The sequence below is a fragment of the Bos taurus genome, chromosome 3 (genome assembly GCF_002263795.3).
Source record: "Bos taurus isolate L1 Dominette 01449 registration number 42190680 breed Hereford chromosome 3, ARS-UCD2.0, whole genome shotgun sequence".
NCBI lineage: Eukaryota > Metazoa > Chordata > Mammalia > Artiodactyla > Bovidae > Bos > Bos taurus.
In genome coordinates, this window is record NC_037330.1 from 30733329 (window position 1) to 30754757 (window position 21429).

Sequence of the window (21429 nt, forward strand, 5' to 3'; positions counted from 1 at the left end):
ATTTGCAAGTCATATTTGATAAGGGCCTAGTATTCAGAACATAGAAAGAAGTCTTACAACTCAGTAACAAAGACAACCCAATTAAAAATGGGCAAAGGATTTGAATAGACATTTTTTCTAGGAAGATATATAAATGACCAAAAAGTACATAAAAAGGTGCTCAATGTCACTCATCATAAGATAAATAAAAATGAAAAACACAATTTAATACCCCTTCACAAGAGGGGTATAACAACAGTAATAGAACAAAAACAAAAAATAGAAAGTGTTTATGAATAACTGAAATTTGTTACCAAGTCCGACCTCATAGCGAGTGCTTGCCATATGACAGGCCAATAATTGAGCAATGAGTTGTTGGGGCAAGGAATAACAGCTTTATTCTGAAAGCCAGAAAATCAAGAAGATGGTGCATTTATGCTTACAAAGAACTCTCTTGCCTCAGTTAGAATTCAGTCTTCTTTTATACTAAAAGGGAAAGGAGTGAAGTCAAACATTTCCTGGTTCCTATCCACCCCTGGAGGAGTGTGTTAATTTCTTCCTCCCAGGTGGGCCTGGCCAAGATGTTTCCTGTGAGCTAAATAAAAGTCTTTTAGCATAATGCTCATATCCTGGGAAGCAGAGTTCTGAGAGTTGTATTATTATGTATAATTTAAGTTTATAGGCAACATCCCTTTAGTGATTAACTTAGAATAGAAAATTTTCTTCCCTGTTACAGAAAGTTAGGTAAAGATAGGGAAATGTTATGTAAATAGACATACCCTAAAGAAACTACAAACAAAGGTCTGTCTAGTCAAGGCTATGGTTTTTCCAGTGATCATGTATGGATGTGAGAGTTGGACTATAAAGAAAGCTGAGCGCCGAAGAATTGATGCTTTTGAACTGTGGTGTTGGAGAAGACTCTTGAGAGTCCCTTGGACTGCAAGGAGATCCAACCAGTCCATCCTAAAGGAGATCAGTCCTGGGTGTTCATTGGAAGGACTGATGCTGAAGCTGAAACTCCAATACTTTGGCTACCTTATACAAAGAGCTGACTCATTGGAAAAGACCCTGATGCTGGGAAGGATTGAAGGCAGGAGGAGAAGGGGATAACAGAGGATGAGATGGTTGAATGGCATCACCGACTCAATGGACATGGGTTTGGGTGGACTCCGGTAGTTGGTGATGGACAGGGAGGCCTGGCGTGCTGCAGTTCATGGGTCGCAAAGAGTCGGACACGACTGAGCGACTGAACTGAACTGAAAGAAACTACTTGCTTTACCATTTTCCTTAAAATTGTCTTGCTTGCTTTCTTTAAAGCTGTGCCACTGCATATGTTCTACTGGCTGAGGAAGAAGCAACAACTATTGTAGATGCCGAAAGGTTATTTAAACAGGCACTCAAGGCAGGAGAAACAATTTATAGGCGGTCACAACAGTGCCAGCACCAAAGTCCTCAGCATGAAGCTCAACTGAGTAAGTGAATATGAACTAATTTTCACCTGTCTTTTAGTTCCTGCAGTTGCCTCTTTTATGTGTAAAACACAATACAATAAATTTTTAAAAACTTAATACTTAAAAGTTAGCTGCTCTTCATGAGATATAACAGATCTGTTCAAGTCAGCAAGACAGAAATGTGTACTAGCTAGAGAATGTTTGTGGAAGAGAATAGATCTGTTCTGGTTATTGAGAGATGTGCTGCTCTGAAACTTAACAGTAATTTATTTCATGCAAGAATTGGGCTGGTCATTGGAGAAACACAACTCAAAAATATTCAAGATTCAAGAGAACCTTCTAATAATGATAAACAGCTGTTACTTTTATCCACCCTTACCTAAGCAGTAGTAGAGGTATATATATCATTTGGTTTGCTCTTCAGGCTGTAAAAATATCTCCATATAGTGCCAGGGAGTGGCCCTTTAGCACAAAAACCAGCCTTACACTTGGTATTGACTCTTTCTTTGGTGGTTTTTTTCTCTACAGTATGTTTGAGATCATATGGGCCATAGCAGCTGACATCCTTTCTTTCCACTCTAGGCATACTCTCCCAGTTGTGATTGAGACACTTACCAAAGATGTTAGAATTTGTAATGTTGTTGCTTCCTGCTATATTGTGTGGCCAGAGGGTTTAATTTCATGATTTTGGCAAAGAGTAGGCAATAAATTGAAATATGTTTATATAATGAATTATCTGCTGGGAGTTAAGTTCCAAATCTTTTGTTTGTGGAAATTAAAATTTGGATGTTTTCTCTCTAAACTAAATATTGATGTATATAGGATGTTTCATTAATGCATGTTGTTATAACGCACAACTGTGGGAATATATAATCTTACAGTTTAGAACTAATGAAACTACATCTGTAAAAAAGTCATGCCATTTGTCCTTGTATAATCTCAAATTTAGTTATGGGATAGGTTCAGAAATATTTGTTAGCCCTTTCTAGAAGTAGTTTTGCCCTTGAGCAAAAATTTACACTAGTATATAAATTTTGTTTTGAATATCTTTTGTCAGTTAAAATAATAGATAATATTAAAATAGTAGATTGTTTATACAGAAACTTAATAGATTCATGTTATTTCTTCTATTAATGTATGTCTTTTAATAGTAAAATCTACTTGCCTAGTATACACATATTACTTTATATATACTGTACTCAGATTATGTAGAGTCAAAAATAGTCCTATATGTATATATATACATATATATATTTTAAGCCTTTAATATAAAAAACTTCAAACATCTATAAAAATATAGCAATATAATTAACTTTCATTCATTGTTCATTACCCAAATTCAACAATTATTAATATTCTTCCATTCTGACACAATTTAATTTTAATTGAACCTTCCAGGGTATATAAAATTATTTGCCTTCCAGGCTAATAAAATTGATAGATAAATATATTAAGGAAATAGCTGGTCATAATATAAAAGTGATAGTTTTGGGTCATTTATTGTTTTTTTTAAATAGGGAGAGATACCAATGTACTGGTGTATATTAAAAGAAGACTGGCAATGTGTGCAAGAAAATTGGGAAGAATAAGAGAGGCAGTAAAAATAATGAGAGATGTAAGTAAATTTGATGACTTAACCTTTATCTTTATTCTTTCAAAACGGAAAATATGTTTTAAGTTGCTGGTTAAGTTAATGCATAATCACTGTGTGGCTTTTTATTTTGTAACATTTATTTATTGGTGGTACCATGCATCTTGTTGCATCTTAGCTCCCCAACCAGGGATCAAACCTCAGGCCCTGGCAGAGAAAGCGCCAACCACTGGACCCCTAGGGGATTCCCCAGAATCTTTTTTTTTTTTTTTCAGTTGATAGTTTTATAACAAGATACTTAATATACACAAATTTCTTAGAGGTTGAGTCTCCAAAGTTTTAATAAAGAATTTCTACTTCTGTATTGAGTTCATTTGCTATAATTTTAATCTTTTTTTCTTTTAATATACAGTTAATGAAAGAATTTCCTCCTCTTACCATGTTGAACATCCATGAAAATCTCCTAGAATCACTTTTAGAATTACAGGCCTATGCAGATGTCCAAGCAGTTCTAGCAAAATATGATGGTGAGTGATAATTCTCTTAGTTGATTCTTTACCAGCTGAGCTAGCAGGGAAGCCCCTCTTAGTTGATAGCATAGTTAGAGTGTTTTTTTTTTCCCCCAATATAAAGTGATCACAAATGGTATCCTACTCTGGTATTTCTGTGACTTTCTCTTTGCATTCTTTCCAGTCAATATTTAGAATCTGTGGACACAAGTCACTATTAAGTATCTTCTTCTTTTTGTAAATATTTACTTATGTGGCTACGTCAGGTCCTAGTTGACGCATGCAGGATCTTTGTTGCGTCACGCAGATCTTTCGTTGCAATGCACAGGCTCTCTAGTTGTGGTGTGAGGGCTCAGTAGTTGTGGTGCACAGGTTTAGTCGCTCTGTAGCACGTGGAATCTTAGTTCCCTGACCAGGGGTTGAACCCATGTCCCCTTGAATTGCAAGGCAGATTCTTAACCACTGGACCACCAGGGAAGCCCCTAAGTATCTTCTTTATCAATACTTTTGGTAGCAAAAGTCTGCAGGGAAAAATTTTCCCTCTGTCAAAGTATATTCATTTGTTTTAGTGCCTGTGTGAGGCACTTGGAATACAGTGGTAAACAAGAAAACATGGACTTAACCCTTAAAGGGTTTGCAGTTTGGTAGAACATACAGACAAATGGATAGTAGTTACATTGAAGCATAGTATGTTAGGTGACGTAATTGGAAAAGTATGGAGTGCTATACACTTCATTTCTTTTGGAGTGATGGAGAAGGCTAACAGAAGTTGCTTAGCAGTATATATGAGTAACTCAGAACAACATTTTACAATGCTTTTTAGTTAAAAAGAGTAATTTATTATCTCATCTGATGCTTACAACAATCTTGAAAGATGGTAGGACAAGTATTTTACTATTTCCAGTTAATAAATAAGGAAACTGGAGTTGAAGAAGGCTAAGTAATTGGGTAAGGTCTCCTAGCCAGTAAGTGGCAAGCCTGAACTTAAATTTAGGTATTCGATTTCTTTACTAGTTTCCCCAAAGTAAGAAGTCAATATATGTTGGCTGTTTTTATTATTGTACTATAACAGTGCCAGTTTATCATAAATGGAGTTGAGATAATTTTTAAGAAGCATAGTCTTTCTCCTCATTCTGAGTGAGCCATCAGCTTTTAACCTGAAACTGAGAACATCCTAACAAGCATAATTTTTCTTGTCATAGCTTTCACTATATCAGAACACATATGTCACTTATTCATACTGTCCTGTTGTAAGCTCCTACCCATTAGCTTAGGAATCCCCGTGACTTAGAAAGTTTGAAATGTATTACACTTGGAAAGAGAAGTTTATTTCTTTTAAACATCTGGAATTCTTAGGAAGTGCTTTAGAGTAATATAGGCTCATGGAGAAATTTGTGAGAAATTCTTTCCATATGTTACTTATCAGATGTATGGCCTGCTTATGATATGTATGATGAACAAGCTTAAGGACTGAATGTGAAAAATCAGAATGGACCTATTCATTAAAAATAAAATAAAACTAGCAACCTGGATATGCCTCTATGTTTTCAGTTATTTTTATCAGTCCCCAGTTTTTAACTCTTCTAGAGTCCTGAAAAAAGTTAAAAGCAAGTTTACTTCTTTAGTTCTCCATTTGCTAGTATAACTCTGGAATCTGGAAAGAGAGTCCTGTAGTCTTACTCTCCTGATAACATTGTTTGGGGCATTCTTTAAGATAATTTCATTATAGTTCTCAATTTCTTTTTATTTTATAAAAGACTATCACTTAAGAAAATGTAGAAAATGCGAAAACATAGGAAGAAGAAAATGAAAATCACCCATGGTTATATCACTTAGATTTAACTACTGTTAATTTTTTTTTAATCTTAGTTTTTCTCTGTGAATAGGTGGAGGTTTTATGTATTCTATCTATACAGTGCCCTTTTCCCTGGATACTATTATTGTAAGCAGCCTATTTGGAGAAGGAAATGGCAACCCACTACAGTATTCTTGCCTGGAGAATCCCGTGGACAGGGGAGCCTAGTGGGCTGCTGTCCGTGGGGTCTCACAGAGTCAGACACGACTGAAGCAACTTAGCATGCATGCATTGGAGAAGGAAATGGCAACCCACTCCAGTATTCTTGCCTGGAAAATCCCAGGGACAGAGGAGCCTGGTGGGCTGCTGTCTATGGGGTCGTACGGAGTCGGACACGACTGATGTGACTTAGCAGCAGCAGCAGCAAGCAGCCTTTTATAAATATTTGTTGAGTACTTTCTAATATTGTATGAGGACTTTCACAGACATCTATGCTAGAAAATTATCATTTCTCTATTTTGAGAAAACTGAGGTTAAAGAAGTTGCGGCTAGTTCAAAGATATATAGTTGGTAAATAGTAGAATCAAGATTTCAAACTCAGGTCTTCCAATTTCATGTCCATGTGCTTTTACTGCTTTATTATCAACATATCTGTTGAATTGAACTATGAATTATTATTACTAAAAATTGTCCTAAGATATTTATGTGTTTCTTACCTAAATTAATTATTATTATAGATATAAGCCTTCCAAAGTCAGCAGCCATCTGTTATACAGCAGCACTATTGAAGACAAGGACTGTTTCAGATAAGTAAGTAGTTATGAAAACTACAAGTTTAGAAAGACTGCTAAAATCAATATTATGTTTTTCATTCACTGACTTTAAAAATGCTTTTTTCCCCCAACTTCCTGTTGAATAACCCTTAACTTACGGGGCTTTGAAGATTCTTACTGTCTGTAACAGTGGAAACTGCAAGGTTTTTAGAGCTAAGTAAACTTGGGTGCAAATTCAAAGTCTACAACATACCAGCTGTGGAACTTTGGTCAAGTTAATCACTTTGAGTTTCTTCCTCATCTATAAAATAAGAATAATACTATAGGGTGGTTGTGTGAAGATTATGTGTGTTAAATGCCGAAAGCATTGCTAGACAAAAAGTATATTCAGTACATAGTAGCTGTGATGATAATGATAAGGTTGTATGGTAGGGAAATAGGTTTCATGTTATCTGTTCTAAGATTATAATTCTGAATTATTGTGATTTCCTTGTATTTTTGGCTGCCATTAATGAATTTCTCTTTATTCCACAGGTAAGATACTCAGAAACCAACCAAATAGCAAATGTTTTCTTTTACTTTAGCTTACAATGCCTTAATGTGAATTAGAATGAAATGTTCACAGATTTTTTTCCTCTCAGTGAATGTTTGCTAAGAATATAATACTTCTGTCTTCATGAGATTCTCTAGATGTCCTTGTGTAGCATTTATTATTTCATTACTTTGCTCAAAGTGTGACTTTAATGGATTTCTGAAGGCTTTCTTCACCTTAACTTGAAGATTTCTATCTCTTATGCTGCCTTCTTTTATATGTTGAACCAAAGTATAGTAGCTATTTGACTTTGACTTTTGCCATCACCAGAAACCTCTGATTCAGGGGCTAGATGACCTTAATTAATAAATTAAAATATTTATGTATTTAAATATTTATTTCTTCATTTTGTTCTTTTCTTATAGATTCTCTCCAGAAACAGCCTCCAGAAGAGGGTTAAGCACAGCAGAAATTAATGCTGTGGAAGCAATTCATAGAGCTGTGGAATTTAATCCTCATGTTCCAAAAGTAAGAAATTTTAGGAGGGAGGTGGGAGGGGGTTCAGGATTGGGAACACGTGTACACCCGTGGCAGATTCATGTTGATGTATGGCAAAACCAATGCAATATTGTAAAGTAAAAAAAAAAAAAAAGAAATTTAATGATGAAAATACTACTTTTTGTCAGTAATGTCTAACGTGGCTCCCGCTTGCCAGAGTCCAGCTCCAGCAACTTTTATTTAAGTTAATCAGATTCATAACAGTGTATAGACCAAATTTTGGGTCTCCATAATTTGAGGCAGAATTGTTTTAGTCTGCTATGTTTTGATGTTTGCCTTAAAGGGGATGTTAAAAAGTATTTAGAAAGGTAGATAGGAGCAATATTTCACTATAGGCTTTATAATCGCTGTCAAAATAAAATTTGAGGTATGTTCAGTTAGCTGTTCCTTTTACTATAGTTACAGAGAAGAAATAAAATGACTTGGCCCTATGAACGATCATTCATATTTCAGATCATTAAATCAGATTTCCTGTTACTTTAAAAGCTTCTTACATCTAGGCAGATGCCTGGGTTTTAAATGAGGCCTAGGTAGACAAAGATTGAAGACAAATTAAAATAATCAGTGTTAGGAAACGATGTGGAAGTTTCCGGTAAACTGCTGAATTGATGTTTATTTATTCCCAGACAAAACTGTACTCATCTCATTTGTCTTTATTTTGTATACCTTGCAAACATATGGATTATTGGTTAATCTATGTGTGTTATCCCCCAAGGTGAAATTTTGGGTTTTAAAAACAATGTTCCAAATTAGAAAGTATAGTGTATTCAAGAATATGATTTTATTTAAAAATGTAATTGTAGATTTCAGTATAATGTGTTAGTGGAATTTGGAAACTAGCAAATATTAAAGGATTAACCTCTAAAAGATAATCTCCAAGAAATATGAGTTGTAAGTCTGTTTAGAGTAAATAAAGACAGAGTCAAGAATATTACTGAAATCTAAGAATGAAAGTCAACAATATTTATGCCGTTCTCTCATTAAGTGAAACTGGTTCCATAAATTTAAATAAAAATTTTAGTATAAATTGTAATACATAAAAAGCAAAGAATAAAAAAACAGAATGTGCATTTGATGATTTATTATAAAGCAAATAAGTGGGAACTACCACTGAGGTCAAGAAACAACATTGTCATTTCCCAGAAACCCACCTGCCCTTTTCCAATTACAGCTTCTTCCTTCCTGCCTAAAGGAAAGAACTGTTTTTTTTTCTTTATTTTAACTTTTTATTGTGTATTGAGGTTCAATTCAGTTCAATTGCTCAGTTGTGTCTGACTCTTTGCGACCCTATGGACTGCAGCACACCAGGCCTCCCTGTTCATCGCCAGCTCCTGGAATTTACTCAAACTCATGTCCATTGAGTCAGTGATACCATCCAACCATCTCATCCTCTGCTGTCCCCTTCTCCTCCCGTCTTCAATCTTTCACAGCATCAGGGTCTTTTCTAATGAGTCAGTTCTTCGCATCAGGTGACCAAAGTATTGGAGTTTCATCCTCAGCATCAGTCCTTCCAATGAATATTCAGGACTGATTTCCTTCAGGATGGACTGGTTGGATCTCCTTGCAGTCCAAGGAACTCTCAAGAGTCTTCTCCAACACCACAGTTCAAAAGTATCAATTCTTCGGCGCTTAGTTTTCTTTATCATCCAACTCTCACATCCATGTATGACTACTGGAAACACCATAGCTTTGACCAGATGGACCCTTGTTGGTAAAGTAATACCTCTGCTTTTTAATATGCTGTCTAGGTTGGTCATAGCTTTTCTTCCAAGGAGCAAGTGTCTTTTAATTTCATGGCTGCAGTCACCATCTGCAGTGATTTTGGAGCCCAATAATATAAAGTCTCTCACTGTTTCCACTGTTTTCCCATCTGTTTGCCATGAAGTGAGGTATTGAGGTATAGCCAGTCAACAATGTTGTGACAGTTTTAGGTGAAAAGCGAGAGAACTCAGCCATACATATACATGTATCCACTCTCCCCCATTCTCCCTCTCTGTCTTTATTTACTCTCATCTAGGCTGCCACATAACATTGAGTAGAGTTCCATGTGCTAAGATAGTAGGTCCTTGTTGGTGATTCATTTTAAATGTAACAGAGTGTACATGTCCATCCTAAACTCCCTAACTATCCCTTCCTTCCATTCCTCCCACTGCAACCACAAGTTCATTCTCTTAAGTCTGTGAATCTCTCTCTGTTTCGTAAGTTTATCTGTATCATTCCTCTTTAGATTCCACACATAAGGGATGTCATACGATATTTCTCCTCTGTCTGACTCGCTTCACTCAGTATGATGATTTCTAGGTCCATCCATGTTGCTGCAAATGACATGATTTTATTCTTTTTAATGGCTGAGTAATATTCTATTATATATGTGTACCACATCTTTTTTATCCATTCCTCTGTCAATGGACATTTAGGTTGCTTCCATGTCTTGGTTATAGTAAACAGTGCTGTGGTGAATATTGGTGGTGAATATATGTGGTAAATATGTATCCTTTCAGATCATATTTTTCTTCATATACACCCAGGAGTGGATTGCAGGGTCATATGATAGCTCTATTTTTAGTTTTTTAAGGAACCTCCATACTGTTCTCCGTAGTGCCTGTACCAGTTTGTTGCTGTTCAGTCACTCACTTCACGTCCGACTCTTTGTGACCCCATGGACTGCAGCATGCCAGGCCTCCTTGTCCTTCACCATCTCCTGGAACTTGCTCAAACTCGTGTCCATTGAGTCTCTGATGCCATCCAGCCATCTCATCCTCTGTCGTACCCTTCTCCTCCTGCCTTCAATCTTTCCCAGCATCAGGGTCTTTTTCCAATGAGTCAGCTCTTTGCATCAGGTGGCCAAAGTATTGAAAGTTTCAGCTTCAGTGTCAGTCCTTCCAGTGTACTCAGTATTCGGGATTGATTTCCTTTAGGTTTGACTGGTTTGATCTCCTTGCAGTCTAAGGGACTCTCAAGAGTCTTCTTCAACACCTCAGTTCAAAGGCATCAAAATGTACCAATTTACATTCCCACTAATAGTGTATGAGGGTGACCACCATCCTGACATTAATTATGTTCACTTTCTTCTTTTCTTATATTTTTGATCAATACTTTTCTTTTATTGCTGGCTTTATAAACCAAATTAAGGAGTGAAAGTGAAAGAAGAAAGTGAAGTCATTCAGTCGTGTCCGACTCTTTGCGACCCCATAGACTGTAGTCTACAGGCTTCTCTGTCCATGGGATTTTCCAGGCAAGAATACTGGAGTGGGTTGCCATTTCCTTCTCCAGGGGATCTTCCCGACCCAGGGATCGAACCCAGGTCTCCCGCATTGCAGGCAGGCACTTTACCCTCTGAGCCACCAGGGAAGTCCAAGTTAAGGAGTGGTCCCTGTTATCATTCTCAGGAATAATTTGTGTAAAAATTAGAATTATTTCTGCCTTCAGTGATTGGTAGAATTTGCTGATAAAGCCATCTGATTCTGTATTTTTCTTTGTTAGAAGGATTTCTCTTACAAATTTCATATTAATTACAAATTCAGTTACTTAACCATTCCATAGCTATTCACATTTTTAATTTTTTCTTATGTTTTTGGTAAGGTATATTTTTCTAGGAATTTATTTCATGCAAAATTTTCAAATTTACTGGCATAAAGATTTCATAAAATCCTTTTATTACCTTGTTAATATGTGCAGGATCAGTTCTAACATCCACTTTTCAATTCATAGCACTGGTTACTGGCACCCCCCCCCCCAACCCGCCCCCGCATTGGATTCCTCAGGGATTTGTCAATTTTATTAGTCTTTGCAAAGAACTGAGCTCTGGCTCTGTTCATCTTCTCTACTATTTGTTTTCTGGTCCATCCATTTCTGCTCTTTATGGCCTTCTTTCAACTTTGTTCAGCGCCATCTTATTTTTTTTATTTCATGTATCTTATTAAAGTTACTTAACTCATTAATTTTTAGTCTTTCTTCTTCTAATAGATCCATTTAAGTCTCTTAACCTCTAATATTAATATAATTTTAACTGCATAGTATAGCATTACTTTTTATATAATTTAGTTCAAAATATTTTCTAATTTCCTCTATGACTTCCTCTTTGATTAAAGGTATATTTATTCCATTTTGAGATGTATTTAACTTCCAAACATATGAAGATTATCTTCTTATTAATGATTTCTGGCATAATTGCGTTTTGGCCAGAAAACATACTCTGTGTGATTTCACCCCTTTAAAACATTTTTTGATTCTTGAATTTCTGTTTATTTTTCACATTTCTTACATTATTTGTAGTTTTGAATTCTCTGCCAAAAATTTTAATGTAATCTACTATCTCTTTGAAAATTTAAAGTAAGTTATCTTAAATTCTTTCTCTGATAATCCTGATATGTAGAACTTCTCTGTATCTGTTTTTATTATCTGCCTTTTTCTGCTGCATCATATTTATACTGTCTTTTCTTTTATGCCTCATTTTCTTTGACTATGTGCCAGATATTTTATTTGAAAAATTGTAGAAATAGCTTAAAACTTCAGGTAATATATTTCTTCAGAGAGAATTTTCTTTGCCCTTAGATGCCAGGAAGAATCACTAGCAGGTCATGATCACCTTAATTCATTTTCAGGGATTGATATTTTATGGTCTACCTGGATGACTAAACTGACTTCAGTCATGAAATTTTTAGTTTGTTTCTGGTTCATTCTTACTCCTAAGATGCAGCCTTCAGAGCCTCAGTCTAATCCTGAGGGTTTTGCCAGGGCCCTCACTCTTGACAGGCCTTGAACTGCAAATTTTGTTCCTTTAGTCTTATGAAACTGATAAAAAAAGGCTGAATAGCCTCCTAAGCATCTTTTCCAGAATTGTCAAATGTCCCTATAGTAAAAGAAGCCCCAAGTGTGGCTTACTTCTTGATTTCTGCCTTTGCTTGACTGTGGCCTCATAATTCTTTACCCTTTGTTAATTCTCCAATGTAAAAATTGGAGAATTTTTACAATTTAAAAAAATTTAATTCAATTTTTTAAAATCAACAGCTTTTCTAGTTATCTGGGAGATTTGATCTGAGTTACCCAGTCTTCCATTATGGGAAGCAGAGGTCTAAAAATACTTTTCTATGAAATGTTCTGCTGTCTCATGCTGCAGAGTGGTTAAGAATGGTTTATAATTTCTATACATCTGTGCCAACAGTTATTGTCTGTCTTTTGACTATAGTTGTCCTAGTAGGTATGAAATGGCATCTCATTGTGGTTTTTATATGCATTTCCTTAATAACTGATGACATGGAATATCTTTTAATGTGCTTGTTGGCTCTTTGTTTTTGAAAAAATTTTTTTTTTTTTAATTTTTAAAAATAATCTTTCTTGGAATATAACTGATTTACAATGTTGCGTTACTTTCAGTCGTACAGCAAAGTGAATCAGTTATACATATATACACTCTTTTTTAGATTCTTTTCCCATACAAGCCATTACAGAACATTGAGTAGAGTACCCCATGCTATACAGTAGGTCCCTATTAGTTACTTATTTTATATATAGTAGTGTACATGTCCGGAGAAGGCGATGGCACCCCACTCCAGTACTCTTGCCTGGCAAATCCCATGGACGGAGGAGCCTGGTTAGGCTGCAGCCCATGGGGTCGCAAAGAGTCTGACACGACTGAGCGACTTCACTTTCACTTTTCACTTTCATGGATTGGAGAAGGAAATGGCAACCCACTCCAGTGTTCTTGCCTGGAGAGTCCCAGTGACAGCAGAGCCTGGTGGGCTGCTGTCTATGGAGTCACACAGAGTCGGACACGACTGAAGCGACTTAGCAGCAGCAGCAGCAGTGTACATGTCCCATCCTAATCTCTGAATTTATCCCTCCTCCCTGTTTCCCCAGTAACGATCAGTTTGTTTTCCACATCTGTGACTCTATTTCTGTTTTACAAATAAGTTCATTTGTATCATTTCTTTTTTGATTTTACATATAAGTAATATCATACGACATTTGTCCTTCTCGGTCTGACTTATTTCACTTAGTATGACAATCTCTAGATTCATCCATGTTGCTGCAAATGTCATTATTTCATTCTTTTTAATGGCTATATAGTATTCCATTGTGTATGTGTACCACATATTCTTTATTCACATGTCAATGAACATGTAGGTTGCTTTCATGTCTTAGCTATTGTAGCTAGTACTGCAGTGACCATTGGGATGCATGTATCTTTTCTAATTATGGTTTTCTCCAGATATATGCCCAAGAATGGGATTGTATATCTTCTTTGGGTAAATATTCAAGTCCTTTGCACATTTTTAAACTCATTTATAAAAAGTGTTCTTTAACATTTTTCTGCCATTGACATTCTTGATTAACATAATCCAGAACCATTGTGAATCTCCATAGTTGAGAAATACCAGGGTAACATAATTTTACCCATGAAATGAAATCATAAGATTGGTCATGAACCTTGCTGAGATGTGGATACTGAAGAGTCAGCTAGGGTTATTCCTTTGGTAAGTTACTTACATGTAAACAAGCCTCAGAGCACATGATTCAGATTGTGCCTTAACAAAATTATGGCTTTATACATCATGGCTATTTAGAGATACCACAGATGATTGAAATCATAAATATTAAATCCCCAAATATCAGTGGTTTACTGTAGATGTGATTGTTCTTAGTATGACACTTTACACATCAGTTAGAATAGTATTGTCTAATTTAGGATGTAGCAATAGTTTGCTGCAATATTTCATTGAGTTTTTATTAGCATACTACCATCAAATTCCTCTAAATTTTATTAATTTTAGATTTAAATTTGAAATAGTTGCCTTAAAAAGCCCAGAAATATATCCATATATATTTTGTCATTTTATTTTTGAGAAAAGCACCAGTGCAGTTCGGTGGGGGAAAGGAAATGCTTTTCAACAAATGGTGATGGAACATCTGGATGTGTGAATGGGGAAAAAAATCATGAAATATTCTCATAGCGTGCATAACCATTAATTTGAGATGGATCATTTATCTAAGCGTAAAGCTGGAAGAAGCACAAACTGGAATCAAAATTGCAGGGAGAAATATCAATAACCTCAGATATGCAGATGACACCACCCTTATGGTAGAAAGTGAAGAGGAACTAAAAAGCCTCTTGATGAGAGTGAAAGAGGAGAGTGAAAAAGTTGGCTTAAAGCTCAACATTCAGAAAACGAAGATCATGGCATATGGTCCCATCCCTTCATGGCAAATAGATGGGGAAACAATGGAAACAGTGTCAGACTTTATTTTTTTTTGGACTCCAAAATAACTGCAGGTGGTGATTGCAGCCGTGAAATTAAAAGACACTTACTCCTTGGAAGGAAAGTTATGACTAACCTAGATAGCATATTCAAAAGCAGAGACATTACTTTGCCAACAAAGGTCCATCTAGTTAAGGCTATGGTTTTTCCAGTGATCATATATGGATATGAGAGTTGGACTGTGAAGAAAGCTGAGCGCCAAAGACTTGATGCTTTTGAACTGTGGTGTTGGAGAAGACTCTTGAGAGTCCCTTGGACTGCAAGGAGATCCAACCAGTCCATCCTAAAGGAGATCAGTCCTGGGATTTCTTTGGAAGGAATGATGCTAAAGCTGAAACTACAATACTTTGGCCACCTCATGTGAAGAGTTGACTCATTGGAAAAGATTCTGATGCTGGGAGGGATTGGGGGCAGGAGGAGAAGGGGATGACAGAGGATGAGGTGGCTGGATGGCATCACTGACTCTATGGATATAGTTTGGGTGAACTCCGGGAGTTGGTGATGGACAGGGAGGCTTGGCTTGCTGCAATTCATGGGGTCGCAAAGAGTCAGACACGACTGAGTGACTGAACTGAACGGAACTGAAAGCTAAAACTATACATTTAGAAGAAAACATCTAAGAATATCTTTGAAATTTTCAGGTAGACAAAAATTTCCTAGGACAGTGTAGGCACTGAACTGTAAGAGAAAAAAAAAATTGTATATTGGTCTTTTCAAAACTTTAAAATTCTTCTCACTGATGACAGTGTTAAAAATGAAAAGGCAGGGAATTCCCCAGTGGTCAAGTGGTTAGAACTCTGTGCTTTCACTGCTGAGGGTGCAAGTTCTATCCCTGGTCAGAGAACTAAGGTCCCATAAGGTGTGCAGTGTGGCCAAAATAAATAAATTCTTCACCATTATTCTTAAATTTTTTTTATTTATTTATTTTTTGGTTGCACTGGGTCTTTGTTGCTGCATGCTTGCTTTCTCTAGTTGCGGTGCATGGGCTTCTCATTGCAGCGGCTTCTCGTTGCAGAGCACAGGCTCTAGGCACACAAGCTTCAGTAGTTGCAACACATGGGCTCAGTAATTGTGGCTTGGGGGCTCAGTAGTTGTGGCACACTGGCTTAGTTGCTCTGTGGCATGTGTAATCTTCCTAGACCAGGGATTGAACACATGTCCCCTGCATTGGCAGGTGGATTCTTACCACTGTACCACCAGGGAAGTGCTTCACCATCATCTCTTTTTAACTGAAAATGCCGACTGCAAACAGGAAAGAAGTATCTCCAATTTGCTTATTTGCCAAAGGACTCATATTCAGAATATATAAATATAAAATGACAACTTTAATCAAAAGCCTTGAACAGATACTTCAGAAAAGAAGATATTGGAATGTCCAATAAACACGTAAAGAGGTGCTCACCATCTTCGGTTATCAGGAAAATGCATTATAAAATTACAATAAGGTATTACGCCTATCAGAATGGCTATAATTAAGAATACTATAAGATATTGGCAAGAGTGTGGAATATTTAGAACTCTAATACATTGCTACCTTAATGTATAAAATGATACAACCACTTTGGTAATTTCTTATAAAATTAAACATATATCTCATCCTGTCACCCAGAAGTTCTACACCAAGGTATGTATCCAAGAGAATGAAAATTTATTTAGCAGTAAAAAGAAAAAAACAACTGATACAGCAAAACATGGATGAATCTTAAAAATACATTATTGTACAAAGGAGTATATACTGAATGATTCCATTTATGTGCTATTCAAGAAAAGGTAAAAGTGATCTATTGTGGTAGAAATTAGCACAGTAGTTTGCCTCAGGTGGTCAGGGTAGAGGTATTAACTGGAAAAGAAACTTTCTGGGGTGATGGTGTTGCTTGTCTCTGTTTTTTAAAAGTCATTGAACTGTGTACTTAAAGCCTGTGCATTTTGCTGTTTTTAAATTATACCTCAATAAAGAAAAAAAAGATATGACTCAACATAGAAAGCACTGTCAAAGTATCATGTCTTCTAATAAAATGAGATGATATTTGTGAGGTTCTTAAAGTTTGATCCCTGGGTTGGGAAGATCCTCTGAAGAAGGGAAGGGCAACCCACTCCAGTTTTCTTGCCTGGAGACTCCCATGGACAGAGGAGCCTGGTGAGCTATACAGTCTGTGGGGTTGCCAAGAGTCGGGGTCACAAAGAGTCGGATACGACTGAGCGACTGACACTACTACTACTAACAAGTCTGAGTATCAGGCAACAGTATTGATTATTACAGCTATCATTGCTTTATTATGCTCTGTTACCATTTTCTCTTCCTGTTTAAGCTGTTCCAGTTTGTCCTCTTTCCTTGTGAATATTATTTTAGTACTTTAGAATGTATGAGATTTGGGGATTCCTTTGTTGAGAAGAGGTGAAGGTGAAGATAGGTGAGACAGGAATTAACTAATTTGAATTACTCAATACCCTGAGGACAATTTATTTTGTCTTACAGAAGAAGCCCTTGAGAGGAGAGTGATATAGAACATTTAAAAACAATGACAAAAACTTGTTTAGTAAATCTCTACAAATTGAGTACATATTTAGGAATATGTAATCTGTAGCTTTTAAAAGTTATTCTTTCTTATTTTATATTAAAACTGGTTTTGGCATTGTGTTGCTAAGAAAGTAGACCATGCCAGGTGGCCTTTAAAAGTATAAGGGGAATTTAAAAAATAATACATAAAAGGTAAAATCCATTCTGGCTGGTCAAAAATTGAAGCCTATAGGATGAGTCCCATCCATCAGAGAAGCTCCTGGGTCTTTAGCAGCAGGCTTACCTTTCTTTGGCCACACTACCTATATTATAGCAGCATGTGTTAAAGAGGAGAGGAAGGGGCACTTGACTGAGATTCTGAGTGGCATAGCAGGAGTACAGAGAGAAAAGGGAAGTGGCCTTAAAGTCTGTGACTCATTCCTAGAGCACAGTGAACCTTTTGCTTTCCATTATATTGTACTGTGGACAGGTTGGAAGGGTTGAGATATCAAATGCTTATTTCTTGAGGTGTTGCTCCGTAGGATGATGCGCTGTTTAGCCCCCATTCCCTCTCTTTTTAATGTAAGATCACTTTCACTTTGCTCCTGAGGCTGTTAGGTAGTATCATGTATTTTCAGTTTATTCAGATAGCAGTTGTTTTTACTTTCTATCTGGGGACTTTCTTCGTCTCTCTATAATACATCTCCGTGTGGAATCTTTGCATTCAGCCTGCCTGTCCAATCTCATAGAATGTGCACTGAGAAAACTAATTGCAGAGATAAATTGGTTCTTGATGTGCATGACTGATCAAGAGCAAAGTACCTTAATTTCAGATGCCTTCAGAGAGATTTTTCTTTAACCTCTGCTTTTAAGAGGAAGATTATAAAGCATTATCATTACTTCAGGTCAGAATTATATTGCTTTTGGTCAAAAGCTGTTGTAAGATTTGCAAAGTAATAGAAACAAAGTAATCTAGAGATAAATTATAAAGATCAAAGCAATTCAAAATTAAAGTGAATTTGAGTGTAAGCATAGGTATAGAGTTATGAAAGAAACCATCAGACCATACATCATTATGTCTTTTTAACTATAGCTCCCAAAGTAGCTTTAATTTTTATTATTTTTAGTGAAAAGCAAGAGACTTGAGTGATTATTTGAGTATATTGTCCACAGTTGAGTACTAGTTAAAATTGGCCCCAGCAATTTCTGATTTATTCCCGATATAATGAGAAGGTGATTTGGAGGTAATCTGGAAGGCCCTGTAGCACATACTAGGTGTTAGCTTTGGTTTATGTCTTTGACTGTGTTTTATTTGCTGGTAATTTCCAAATGTGTTTCTTTTAACTCGGGCTTTCTTCCTTGTCTAAGAGACTTGCATTTCTATCTAGTTGTGGAAAATTTTACCTGGATATCTAATAGGTACCTCAGACATTTCAATGTGTCTCAAAGTAAATTTTTTTAAAAAAATCTTTAGTTTTTTCTCCAACTTGCCTCTCCTTTCTATTTCTATATTTTGATTTATGACTTTATTATCCTCTTCTCTAATTAACCTTTACTCTGTCCTTTCCAAATTACCAACTCATATCCTTCGAAATGTCTTTCAGATCTAGCCATGTACTCCATCCCTACTGCTACTGTTAATTGTGCACCTTTACTGCTTGTTCTTTTAAAAAAATTATTGTTATCAAAGTAATGAATTAAAAAAAAAAATTCATACTCTGTAGAAGTTATAAAGTAAAATAATCCCCTGTTTTTCCTCTCTCAGTTCTACTTCTCTCACGTAGCCACTGTTTCCGTCTGGTGTATTTGTTGTCAGACATTCTCTGTGTTTTAAAAATTAACGTTTATTGGAGTATAGCTGCTTTATAATGTTGTGTTAGTTTTTACTGAACAGCAAAATGAATCATCTATCTGCATATCCCCTCCTTTTGCTTGGTCTATTAAAACAGATTCCTCGGTGGTCTCCATGCCATTCATCCCTCTCTATTCTGGTTATTGCCAGAGTTATCAATCTAAATATCAGACCTTACTCTGCGAAAGAGCTCTTCTTGTTCTGTATTGCCTATAGGATAAGGACCAACCCCTTAGTATTGGGTGTATAGAAGCCTTCATAGTCTGGGCCCAGTACCTGTCTCCAGTCTCGCTCCTTGCCACTTCTGCTTTGTTGCTTACCTCTAGCACCACTATTCCCTGAATCAGTTAGGTCTCATTATGACTCCCTACCATTATATATATGCTCAGTCTCTTCTCTACTTGGCAGGTGTCTACTCATTCTTTGAGATCCTGCTCATCTGATGCCTCCTTTATAGAGATGTTTTTTCCACTTTTTCCAAGCAGAGATAATGTTCTTCTGTTTGTTTAGTGCCTTAATCATATATGTATAGATTAAATATATATATATATTTGGTCTGTTTATATGTCTCTCCCTTAGTTATTTGTGAGCTTTTTAAAAAAGCAGGACTTTTGTCTTAACATCATTTCATGTCTGATATTCTACTTAGCACATAATGGGCATTCAGTAAATGTTTGGTGAATAGATATGTTTGTAATTTAGATTTGCACTACTATAAAGACCTATATCTGAGGTAAAAAGTATAAAATTTTAGATCCCATCATATTTTTAAGCCATTTAATATTTTGTGAATTTTACTACCTTATGTCACTTTTGGCCTTTTAATGACAGAAGTACAATTTCAGCATGACCTTATTTCTTAACTTATAAAAGAACTCAACTTTTAATGGAATACTGTACTATATTTTAAAATAATGATAGATCTATATAGAGACAGAAGAAGATACACAAGACATATTGTGAAGTAAAAAGTAGTTGTGTAACAATATGATACTATATTTAAGAAAAGTAGTGTTTTATGTTATGCTTAAGAAAAAGAAATCCAGACAAATGTAAATCAGATTATTATCTTTATTTTCTTTTATCACCAGTCTTGTAATATATTCTTTTCTATGTTACTCTGGAGTGTTTGCAGTTTTGTACTGTAAGTATGTCCTTTCATAACCAAAAAAAAAAAAAAGGCCAAACCAAATTATCCCTATGTTTTTAACCTTTCATATTCTTCATTCTTCAAACAGAAATAAAGTCTTGAATTTATTTTCATTTTGTTTTAAGTTTGCCCAGAAAGTTAGAAAATGTCGTTAAGTAAAAACTGAAATACAGGTATGAGTTTGAAGACATTTTTGCTATATATATATATATCAGATCCAGTCAGTTAATAATTGTTGTAAGGCCTGCTTTGGGTGGATAGTGTAGTATGCTAGATGCTGAAGTAGAATATAAAGGATATGAGTCTATTGTGTAATAATAACTTACAGCTTTTTCTGGGTAGCAAAAATTCCTGAGTAGTAGTTTGTGGAGGACATAAAATAATAACCCTATAATTGGCTATTTTAAGTATATTTTCTTTTTTTTTTTTCTAATTTTATTTTATTTTTAAACTTTACATAATTGTATTAGTTTTGCCAAATATCAAAATGAATCCACCACAGGTATACATGTGTTCCCCATCCCGAACCCTCAATTATATTAACAATTATTCAGTAAAACTTATAAAAAGTATCAATTTAATATATATAAAAATACTTTTAGCAATTATTAATATATGTCTATACTTCTGAGCAATACTCTAAGTGACAATTCAGATAGTAATCAAATAGATATGATATCTTTATTAGAAAATTATACTTTAGGATTTTGTATTAAAAATTTTTATTATTTAATCATGAAAAAATTGTTTCCTTATACTACCTTACTTTTACTATCATGTCTTACCTACCAGCAAATGTCCTTTACAATTTGACTTTAAAGCAAAGCAATTCTTATTTTTTAGTTTCCAATAGGATATTGAAATAAAATTTTGCCCTCAAAATACAAAGAAAATTTTTTAGCTTAAAGAAAATATACTTAAAATAGTAAACTAAAAAATAAGAATTGCTTTGCTTTAAAGTCAAATTGTAAAGGACATTTGCTGGTAGGTAAGACATGATAGTAAAAATAAGGTAGTATAAGGAAACAATTTTTTCATGATTAAATAATAAAAATTTTTAATACAAAATCCTAAAGTATAATTTTCTAATAAAGATATCATATCTATTTGATTACTATCTGAATTGTCACTTAGAGTATTGCTCAGAAGTATAGATATATATTAATAATTGCTAAAAGTATTTTTATATATATTAAATTGATACTTTTTATAAGTTTTACTGAATAATTGTTAATATAATTGCTGAGTAGCTTAGCAAAGATAGGCATTAATCTAAAGCTTCAGAATTCTAAAACTGATTGAAAATAATCGGAAATGTTTTTATCTGTAAAATAAAGCAAAATTCTAATAGAAAGGACTTGGTTTAAGTATTGAACCTCTCTGAAAATAAGATATTCTTTTTATGATGGAGATTCCACTGTGATTGCCTCATTTTCTTTGCTTCCTACTGAAGAAGCTCTTAGTGCACTTGCAAAGAGCATAA

At 35.2% G+C, this 21429-nt stretch overlaps 1 protein-coding gene across 19 annotated transcripts in view; it reads left to right on the top strand.

The window, feature by feature from the left end:
• The window catches only part of ST7L (suppression of tumorigenicity 7 like), a 142685-nt gene that overhangs the window by 31353 nt on the left and 89903 nt on the right, over positions 1–21429 (top strand). For 18 of the 19 annotated variants that reach the window (XR_003033852.2, XM_024989479.2, XM_059884704.1 and 15 more), the window contains 5 exons: positions 1297–1451; positions 2948–3045; positions 3434–3548; positions 6063–6135; positions 7056–7158. Coding sequence is in view for 18 of the 19 variants with exons in the window: in XM_024989479.2 (XP_024845247.1) it covers positions 1297–1451; positions 2948–3045; positions 3434–3548; positions 6063–6135; positions 7056–7158 (544 nt within the window). In the remaining variant the exon portion in view is untranslated. Of the gene's footprint in view, positions 1–1296; positions 1452–2947; positions 3046–3433; positions 3549–6062; positions 6136–7055; positions 7159–15621; positions 20570–21429 lie in introns of those variants that run through there. The other variant, XM_010803198.4, reaches the window with a different exon arrangement.